This window comes from Castor canadensis, chromosome 2 (assembly GCF_047511655.1).
Source record: "Castor canadensis chromosome 2, mCasCan1.hap1v2, whole genome shotgun sequence".
In the NCBI taxonomy this organism is placed as follows: Eukaryota; Metazoa; Chordata; class Mammalia; order Rodentia; family Castoridae; genus Castor; species Castor canadensis.
Genome location: NC_133387.1, coordinates 184230547 through 184241453, shown reverse-complemented (window position 1 = coordinate 184241453; position 10907 = coordinate 184230547). Strand labels below are relative to the sequence as shown.

General features: G+C 43.3%; 1 protein-coding gene across 2 annotated transcripts in view; it reads left to right on the top strand.

Moving 5' to 3' along the window:
• The first annotated feature begins 418 nt into the window (after nt 1–418).
• Nucleotides 419–10907, top strand: part of Rnf214 (ring finger protein 214) — a 49149-nt gene continuing 38660 nt past the window's right edge. Inside the window, exons 1-4 of one of the 2 annotated variants that reach the window (XM_074066668.1) lie at nt 419–512; nt 1966–2087; nt 4982–5492; nt 6162–6221. In XM_074066668.1, the coding sequence (XP_073922769.1) occupies nt 1978–2087; nt 4982–5492; nt 6162–6221 (681 nt within the window). In that variant the 5' untranslated portion in view covers nt 419–512; nt 1966–1977. The other variant, XM_074066669.1, reaches the window with a different exon arrangement.

The window sequence follows — 10907 nt, the reverse complement described above, 5'->3', positions numbered from 1 at the left end:
GAACTACCGGACCTCGGGCTGGCCTCCGCGGACCGGGGTGGGGGCGGGGTGGGCTGCGGCTTAGCTCTGGGGGCGCCGGTCGTCCGGGAGTCCCCCAGCAGAGGGCTCTTCTTCATAGTGTCCTCTGAAAAGGGCATCTTGGGTCCGACCTGTAAACACACCTCGTTGCTCTTGTCCCTCTGACCGCCATGCCCCGACTCTCTCTGAAATCTTCCTAGAGGGGCTCCGCCATCTTTCTGGCGTCTCGGCGGCTCTACTTCTCTGCGCCCCCTTTAGGGTCCACTTGTATCTCAGGGGTCTCTTGCCCGCATGTCCGCGCGCAGGCCGTGTCCACGTTAACCGCCAGAGGGCGCCATCGGGGGCGGCACGGAGCCGCCACGGAGCCGCCGTGGCCTCTCTCTCACCGCCCCCTCCGCTCGCGCCGCCGGAAGTGGGAGGTGCCGCGCGCGGGCCGGCGCTTGACCCCTCCCCCCGTGGCTCGGTCGCCCCCTCCCCCCGCTCCGCCCGCACAGGTGCGTCCCGTCCCTCCCCCCTCCCCCCTGTTCCCGGGGGCGCGGCGCGGGAGGTGTGTGCAGGGCGGGCGCGCCGGGAGGGGGCTGCGGGGCGGAGGCGGGGGTCGTGGTGGGGGGCGTGGAGGGGGCTGCGGAGACGGGGGTGGGGAGCCTGGCCTAGGAGTGGGACGGGGGCTGGCCGCGGGTTGGGGGTCCAGGGGAAGGTGTGGAGGTGGCTCTGGCCGGAGCAGACGGTCAGCTTTGCAGTCCCCTGTCGAGGGTGGCCGTGATCACCCGGTGTTGCTTCCCCCCATTGTCCGCCTTCCCGTCCGGCTCCCGTGCCCCCCTCAAGGGAGGAGCTGAGGCTCCCGCGTCGTCGCCTAGCTGGTGACCGCCACCCAGTTGCGGGGGTCCCTTGGGCTCAGTGGACTCTCCAGCCAGATGTGCTTGTGTCCCCCAACCCCCTCTCCGCCCCTGGTCTTGGGCTGTAACCACGGAGTTGCATGTCTGACCTTTGCCCCGTGGTTTCCTATACCGGGCGGTGATCTCGACCCTGGACTCAGGTGGAGACAGAATTGTTCACACCTTAGAGAGCAGAAATGGCGTTTCGGGGTCGGTTTTCATTTAGGAGCTTTGAGTAATGAGGGAAACTGAGGCACGGGGTTGTGACTGAGTGTTGACACAGCCATGTCTCTCTATCTGCTTTGTGCACTCCTCAGGGTTCTGGGGTATCCCTGTGATGCTGTCGACATAAAATAAAAGCAGGAATGTAACTAACCTTATGTTCACCTCCAGGTTTTCTTCTTCTTCTTCTTCTCATAGAAGGCTATGAGTTTGTCCTGCGCACGAAGGATGACCTTTTCATTCCTAAAAAAAAAAAAAGTCATCTTTTGGGGTTCCCTTACTTGTGTTAACCATATTTTTCAGCTTCTCGTTTTTCTGCTGGACCAACCAAGTCTTGTGCATTTTTGCCCCACTGCAGCAGCTAGGAAGAATCTAGTGTGTCCAGGCCTTGGGTATCAGACATTTCCCATCTCTGGGGAGGGAGCACACTAGTGGGACTGCTCAATATGGTGTTTGTGCTCTTAAAAACCTCCAAAAAAAGTCACTTAAATTAATGGAGAAGGTTTTGAAGGTATTAGCCATAAAGTGATTTAAAACACCATATTGATAGTAAGCCAAAAAAATCAGGTAAGTGATAGTAGACGGTTAGGTATGTGGACCATTTGAAAGATTCTCACGGATTCTCTTCTATTTGAAGTGACTGCCTTTATGCCAAAGGAGAAAACAAAAGCTTTGCACAGGCTCCTGGGTATTTATATATGTGCCTGCAGTGGCCCTCTTAATACATTGTTGCAAAGTACAAAGTTTTTCTTTGTGTTTCTTAGAAGAATTCTGTTGCATTGACATTCAGGGGGAAAGATACATTTGTTTTAAATTTTTGAAACTTGTAGCTTATAATTTGTTTTTGAAGGTACCAAGCACCATGGCCGCTTCTGAGGTAGCTGGTGCTGGGGCCAATGCCCCCAGTCCTCCGGACTCTTCTTTGAGTTTATGTGCTTCCAAGTCAGATGAAGGTCTCCCAGATGGTCTAAGGTATGTGTGGATTTTTTTTTTTTTTTTTTTTGGGACTGAGTTTGAACTCAGGGTCTTACACTTGCTAGGCATGTGCTTTACCATTTGAGCCACTCTGCTAGCCTAAAATTAACTTTTTAAAGGTAGGGACTTTCTGATTTGTCTTTGTATTTCTGGTATCCAACACAACAGCTAATACTCAGCAGGCATGGAATGCAGAGATTGGGATCAGCTCATCAAAAGTGCAAATATTTCTTCACCCTGCCGTACATAGACTTTATGTTCATTTATTTACCATATGTTTATATATCAAACTCATATTTATAAGTAGGTATATACATGATATATATGTATATGGGTAAATACAAGCACAGATATATATGTGTATCAACGTATATTCCTTTACTAATACTAAGCCTCTTGCATAATGAATACATTTTGCCTCCCATCCAAACTTTTTTTATTATTATTATTTTTTTGGTGGTACTGGGGCTTGAACTCAGAGCCTCACGCTTGCTAGGCAGACACTTTTGCTGCTTGAGCCACTCCACCAGCCCTTTTTTGTGATTTTTTTTTTTTTTTTTTTTTGAGATAAGGTATCACAAAACTATCTGCTTGGGCTGGCTTCTAACCTTGATTTCCTGATCTCTGCCTCTGAGTCCTGAGTAGCTATGATTATAGGCGTGAGCCACTGGTGCCTGGCTCATCCAAACTCTTGAGAGCAGAATTATATCTTGCATTTTAAAATGGCTGATACATTGTTATTTGCAGTGTTGAACTAAATTTACTAGTTCAACACTGGGACCTAGTGCAATAAATTGCTGTACTAAGAACTTTATATGTATTAACACGTTTAACCTTCGTATCCGTCCCAGGAAGTAGGTGCTAATATTATTCTCATTATGGGGAAACAGAGACCCAGAGAGGTTAGCAACTTGCCCAAGGTTACCATATGTTGGACAGTGTTAGTAAACTGTGTTTCTAAGAGTGGTGCTGAGGGTATCGCTCAGTGGTAGAGTGCTTGCCTATCATACATGGGGCTCTGAGCTCCATCCCCATCACTGGGGCCAGAGAGTGTAAAGGGGACCTCGGTTAGTGTATGATGGGGCTCAGGGCTGCTAGTTATTGGTGGAGACACCGAAGCGGCTTGTTAGGTAAATCTACCCATAAACTTGGATCTTTGTGTCTTTATTAATTTTATAAACAATATCAACCGTATACTACTAGTAAGAATGATAGCAGCTGAGAGTTATTGAATGTTTACTACATGGCCGGTACTCTACTAAATAACATTACCTCATGTAATCTTCACAACAATCCTACTAGATGCAGGATTTCTGTTTTACAAATGAAATAATTTGCCTAGAACCAAACAAACCCAGGCACTGTATATATCCAAGTTAATAATTAAATTTCCCACTCACAGAGTAACCATTAACTTCCAGCAAGAAGGAATCACTTTGATTATTTTTAAAGATTTCCATATTACAGTTAGTCTCATTTATTTTATTTTGAACAAGTACTGTTGAGGGAAGAAAGTCACCTTGGCTTGACGCTTTATTCATTATGTTTGGGATGCTTAAGGGGTCATTTGACAGAGCCACTTAAAGTAGGGAGGGCAAAGAAATTTAATGTAGATTTAACTTCTGGGTGAAAGACTTACAATATGAATGTTAGATGTCACTGTAAAGACATTTGTAAACACCATTTTATTTTATTTGTTTATTCATTTATTTTGTGGTATTGGGGTTTGAACTCAGGGCCTACTCATTGAACCACTCCATCAGCCCTTTTTTATGAAGGGTTTTTTTGAGATAGGGTCTCATGAACTATTTACTTGGGCTGGCTTCGAACCTCGGTCCTCCTGATTTCTGCCTCCTGAGAAGCTAGGATTACAGGCGTGAGTCACTGGTGCCCAGAATAAAGAGATCTTTAAGATGGTATTATAGCTGGGTCCTTGGTTTGATCCACAATACATTGTGACAAATGACAAAATAATTATTCCAATGTTAAATGTACATATACTTGCATATGGGATAAAATTTCTATTGATGACTTCAATTTTGGATGCAAAATTGTACTTTTGACAACTTGAAGTGATACTATGCTCTAGAAAACTGTTGAAGAACTGAAAAAGTACTTCTGGTCCAAGGTTGGTATGATGAGTTGAAGGAAATTGCATTTGCAAAACATGCGTGGAATAAAAATAGTAATCCTAAGTTAGTATTTTATTTTTGAAAGGATAATGTATAACTAAATCAGTACATATAATTAAACATTCTAATTAGCACTGGGCTATTTTTTATCTATATCACCAAAAGTTATTCAAATGGGCTTTCAAAATTTTATGTTTGAGCATTTACCGTAGACTCGCTCCAGAACCATAGCTCTCACCCACCAAACTAGACCACCCATATATGAGATGAAATTGCTGGACAGAAATGTCATTGTGACCATTGAGGGGATTTACATAGTCTAGTTTTGTTCTTCTAGTGTTTATGTTAAAGTATTATATATTTAATTCTCTTTAAGATTGGATGAGGTTGGGTGCATTAGCTCATGCCAGCTCATCCCAGCTACTTGGAAGATGGAGATTGGGAGGATGCAGGTTCTAGGCCAGTCCAGGAAAAGTTAGTGAGACCCTATCTCAGCAAATAAGCTGAGTGTGGTAGTATGTACCCGTGATCCCAGCTATACAGGAGGCCATAGTTAGGATTGCAGTCTGAGGCCAGCCTGTAGGCAAATACTTGAGATCCTACCTGAAAAATAAAGCAAAAAAGGGCTGGGGGTGTGGCTCAAGAGAGAAACTTTTGTGGTCCTGAGAACTGAACCCAGGGCCTCATGCATGGTAGCCAAGTGCCCTGCCACTGAGTTACATCCCTGGCCCAGAAACTTTTATCTTGTGTTTTTGATAGCTCCAAAGACCCTGCGCAGAAGCAGAAGAACTCGCCTCCATTGAGTGTAAGTAGCCACATGATAACCAAGGAGAGTAACAGAAGTGTCCATCTGGAACACCCAGTGCAGAGTCCTGGCTCATCAGCAGGTGATACTTCAGCAGCGCACCTGGAGGTTTTAGGAGAAAACTTGAGAGCCTCAGCCCTTTGTCTCTCTGGCAGCGGGTCTCAGTCTGATTTGAAGGACTTGGCCACCACGACAGGAGAGGAGGGGGACACGAGCCTCCGGGAGAGTCTTCATCCAGTCACTCGGTCTCTTAAGGCAGGGTACCATACAAAGCAGCTTGCCTCCAGGAATTGCTCTGAAGAGACGTCCCTACAAGCCTCCATCCTAAAGGAAGGTAGCAGGGACACAGGCTTGGATTTCCGACCTGTGGTGCCGCCAGCCAATGGGGTTGAAGGAGTCAGAGTGGAGCAGGAGGATGATCAGGACAGCTCTTCCCTGAAGCTTTCTCAGAACATTGCTGTACAGGTCAAGTATCAAGCTTCCACTACTAAAATGGAATTGGGGGGTGTGGCTGAGGGTAGGAGATTTTTTTTTATGTATGTGATGTACTATATTGTCTCTCTTTTTGCTGGCAACTGTCATACTGTTTTCATACAACGCCATGCTTGGTGATCGAGAAATAAGAAAGCCAGTAGCCAGTGTTGAATCTCATGGCTAGTAGGAGCTTTTTGACTTACGTGTAGTCTTTCCCATGAGTAATTGATGAGTGCAGGTCATTAGCGTTCATACTTCCCGTCTCTGTCCTTACGGGAGGAATCCTTACTAATTCTCTGACTTACGTCTTAAAAGTGCAGTATGTCCTGCCTTTGAGGAATAGAGCTTTGTTGTAGGAGGATGTATGGGCATGATAGGTTGGAGGAGCAGAGTGCTCATCTCAGATTTGAGGCTTTCTCTCAACTAGGTGTTGGGTCTTGATTAGGTCGTTTTGTGGGATGGATGATTGATGCAGTGTAGACATTGGTGTCCATTTGCCAGGACTACATTGCTTTTCTTGCTGTGAGCTGGTATGGGGGGAAGAGCAAATAATTGTCTTCTTAGTTGCCTATGGCAGATTTTTGAGTCAAAGTACTAGAATAGTTTTGATTCTCTTAAGGTGACATTTAGCTGTTCCGAATATTTGTTTTTCCTTTATAGACTGACTTTAAGACTACAGATTCAGAGGTGAACACAGATCAAGATATTGAAAAGAATCTGGTAAGTACTTAGTGTCATTGTTATATGAAACCATTAAAACAGAAGATGTAGAAGCCTGTCATCTCAGATGGAAAAACTGTACCTGTATTTGATAACTTCACAGGTGAAAAACTCACTGCATCACACAGCACCTATTACTTTTTTTTTTTCTTTTTTTGCAGTACTGAGGTTTGAACTCAGGGCCTATACCTTCAGTCACTCCACCAGACCTATTTTTATGAAGGGTTTTTTGGGATAGGGTCTTATGAACTCTTTGCCCAGGCTGACTTCAAACCTCGATCCTCCTGATCTCTGCCTCCTAAATAACTAGGATTACAGGCATGAGCCACTGGCGCCTGGCTGTTTTGTTTTTTAATTCCTCCTCTTACTCCTCAAGTCCAAATCTTTCTGGTGAAACTTCCTCACATGTTTTTAACATTGTTCTTTTCTTCATGAGATGTATTTTTTATCCTTTCATGCTTGGTAACTTTCACCTGGGCATATTTCAGTTGGTCAGTATTTCTTTTAGAAACTGATCCCGTGAACCAAATGACATAGTTCAGTTACTCCATAGTAGAGAGGGTCTCAGTCTCTCATTCTAGACACTAGGCTTACATGAACTTATTTTGGTAATCTTATCTAATTAATTAATTGATTTTTTGGTAGCACTTTTGCCACTTGAGCCATGCCTCTAACCCCCTTTGTTTTAGATTGTTTATTAGATAGAGTCTTGTGTTTTTTGTCTGGGAAGCCTGGATCACAATTCTCCTAACTACAGCCTCTGGCATAGTTGGAACTACAGGTGTGTGCCACCACATCCTTCTTATTTGTTGAGATGTGGGTCTCACTAACTTTTTGTCTGAGCTGGCTTCTAACCAAGGTTCTTTAGGATTACAGGTATGAACCACCATACCACACCTGTTTTGGTAATCTTGTCACTTTGTTGAGCTTCCAGTCAAGGGCCATCCAATTCTTTTTCTTTTTTGACAGTACTGGGTTTGAACTTGGTCTCACGCTTGCTAGGCACTTGAGCCACTTCACCAACCCTAATTCTTTTTCTAATGTACTGTTTACTTTGTATCTTTTCAATTTTATCCCTTAGTAGTTAGTTTTGTTTCTTTGTTTTTCCAGTGTGTAGCTAGGCTGACCTATCTTCTGATCTTCCTCCCTCAACTACCCAAGTGCTGGGATTATAAATGTGTACCACCATACCCGGCTGGTAGTTGGTTTTTAAAACTTAGGTAGAGAAGTTTACATTTACCTTTATTTTTGTTAAAATAGTCCTGTTGATCTCTCTCTGGCATTTGTGGCTAAAATGCCCTCCTTTTCAGTATATGAACGTCTAAATGTACACACACACAGACACACACACACACACACACACACACACACACACGCACATATTTTGAAACGAGGTCTTGCTATATTGCCCAAGCTGACCTTGAACTCCTGGGCTCATGTGATGCTTCTGCCTCAGCCTCTTGAGAAACTGGGTAATTGTGTATTTTTGAAGAAGAAGGCTAGTTCTGGGAAAGGCTCCCTGGGATCAGAAAGAGATGTTTAAAGTAAGATGTGTTAACTGAGGAGCAGAATCAAGAGGAAAAGCACTTACAGCAACCAGAGAAGAAAGTGGACATTTGGCTCATGCCTGTAATGCCAACATTCAGGAGGCAGAGACAGGAGGATTGCAAGTTCACGGCCAGCCTGGATCACATAGAGAACACTGGCTAGTGATGAGTGGCTCACTTGGTGGAGGGTTTGAACTTAGGTGTAAGGCCCTGAGTTCAAACCCCAGTACCACCAAAAAGAAGGTGAAGGCAGATACTCGGTGCAAGTTGAAGAAAAGAGATGCAGGGCAGATGAAAGTTATTGGATACATTAACTATATGAAGCCAATCAAAATGTTTTTGATAGGTCCTGGGTGATTTGATGGAATATCTTAGTTTTAAGAGAGTGATAACTCAGGAGTTCCTTGAAGTAGGTGATAGAAAGGTCTAAGAGAAGAGACATGATAGAGATGGGCTGGATGGATGCAAAGTAGAAGAGAGCCTCCAGGGAGGGGCAGAGTTGCCTTTTCTTGAGTGCTTCGTTTAGTCTAAGCACTTTACATAGAATATTTGTTTTATCCTCATAGCTGTAAGCTGGGCTTTAGCAAGAAAAGGCCAAAACTAAGGAGGCATAATAACCTTTGCACCATTCTGAAGCAGGCATGAAAACTCATCAGGCCTTGGGCCAAAGAGGCTGGGTTGTATTTTGTTGGCTATATTTTTGGGTGGTGGTGAAACCCACATGCTTTTAAAAGGCAGTTAAACTAGGAATGTGTTAAACTTGGTGCAGTATAGGAAACCTGGCTCTTGTTTGTTTTCTGTTTTATCTCTCTCAGTCTCTTTTTCTTTTTTATTCTCTTTCTCTTTTTTTTTTTTTTGGGCAGTATTGGAGTTTGAACTCAGGGCTCCATGCTTGCTAGGCAAGCACTCTACCACTTGAGCCATGCCCCCAGTTCTTCCTTCTTGTTTTGAGACAGGGTCTCACTATGTGGCCCAGCCTGGCCTTGAACTTTCAATCCTTTTGCCACTGCCTCCCAAGTGCTGGGATTACAGGCTTCTGCCTCCATGCTCAGTTTATTTCTTTCCTTCCTCCCTTCTTTCCCCCTTCCCTTATAGTCCTGGGAATTGAACCCAGGCAAGTTCTTTATAACTGAGCTACATCCCTAGACTGTTGTTTATTTTCTACCCTTTTCATGAATTTATGGTAATTGCCCACTACCTGCAATTTAAATTGCTATTTCTGGTGCTAGGAACCATCTAGCTACTAATGAAACAAAGTAACTGTATATAATAACCCTTTGGTTTCTTAAGATGAGATGAATTGGATCAAGTAATTTATGCCTTTGGGTTATCAGTTTGTATGTGCTAATAGTATGTACCTTGAGACTTCTTTCCATGATGCTAATACTTTTTACCTTATCCTTTGTTGTTCTAAAGATGTATTATGGACAAAGGAGTTTACTATGAGGAGGTAAAGAGAAAGAGTTATGGTTAAGAAAAGAATCCTCTTATCTATTGGTTTCAGTTATCGATTCTTAGATTTTCTCAAACATTTTTTAGGTAAAGGTCCTCTTTCAGAATTTATTGAAAACTTTGAACTCTTATCTCAGTAAAATAAATACGTGTAAACACGCACACGCACACAAATTTCAGAGTTCAATGATCCACTGCAGTGTATCCACAGAGTCCAGATTGAGGATCCCTGCAAAGATGTGATGCTGAGGAAACAGCTGTTTGGGCAGTGATAGTCATATTTCAGCACATGGACTGAACACCTCTTATCCCAAAATTAAACTGGGTATTTTTCTCTATATTTTATTAGTGCATATTAGTTATACAAAGGGATATTTGTGATATTTCCATGCACGTATGTAATGTACTTTGATAAAATCCACTCTCTCTATTACTCTTTCTTATCCTTTAAAAAATATTTTTAACAGATTCTATTTTCATATATGCATATGAAGTACTTTGATTATATTCACCAATCCCCTCTTTTCACCCTCTGCCCTTCAGATGGTTCCCATCCCTAAACTTTCTCCCCATTTTATACTCCTGTCATACTTTTTTTTTTCTTCAGTATTGGGTTTGAACTCAGGATCTTGCACTTGCTAGGCAGGTGTTCTACCACAATACCAGCCCCAAAATCAAAGATTTCTTTTTTTCTGTTTGTTTTTGTTTTCAGAACTGGGGTTTGAACTCAGGCCTACACCTTGAGCCCTTTTTTGTGATAGATTTTTTTGAGATTAGGGTTTTACAAACTATTTGCTAGGGCTGGCTTCCAGAACTGCAGTCCTCCTGATCTCTGCCTCCTGAGTAGCTAGAATTACAGGTGTGAGCCACTAGAGCCAGGCTAAAGATTCTAATACAGCATTGAAAGCTTTTTATTTATTTTTTTAGTACTGGGTTTTTGCAGACACTCTATTACTTGAGCCACCCCTCTTGTCCATTTTGCACTGGTTACTTTGGAGATAGGATCTCTCAAACTATTTCCCTGGGCTGGCCTTGAACCTTGATCCTCCCAATATCAGCCTCTCAAGTAGCTAGTCTCACAGGTGTGAGTCACCAGGGCCTGTGTCTGAGGCTTGAACTCAGGGTTTTGAACTTGCTAGGCAGGTGCTCTACTGCTTGAGCCACACTTCCAGCCCCATACTGATTCCACATATGAGAGAAAACATGCATTATTTGTCTTTCTGATTCTGGCTTATTTCACTTAATGTGATGAGTTCCAGGTCCATCCATTTTCCAGCAAATAAGCATTTCATTCTTCTTTATGGCTGAACAATACTCTATTGTACACACACACACACACACACACACACACACACACACATTTTTTCTAATCCACTCATCAGTTGATGGATACCTAGGATGATTCCATAGCTTGGCTATTGTGAATAGTCCTGCTATAAACGTAGGTGTGTAGGTATCTCTATCTCTATTGTATGCTGATTTACATTCCTTTGAATATATGCCCAGGAATGGTGTAGCAGAATCATATGATAATTCTGTTTTTAATTTTATACTGATTTCCACAGTGGCTGTACTGATTTCTGCCAACAGTGTAAAAGGATTCCTTTTGCTCCACATCCTAGAGAACATTTGTTGTTTTCTGTTTTTTTTCTTTCTTTCTTTCCTTCCTTCCTTTCCTCCCTCCCTC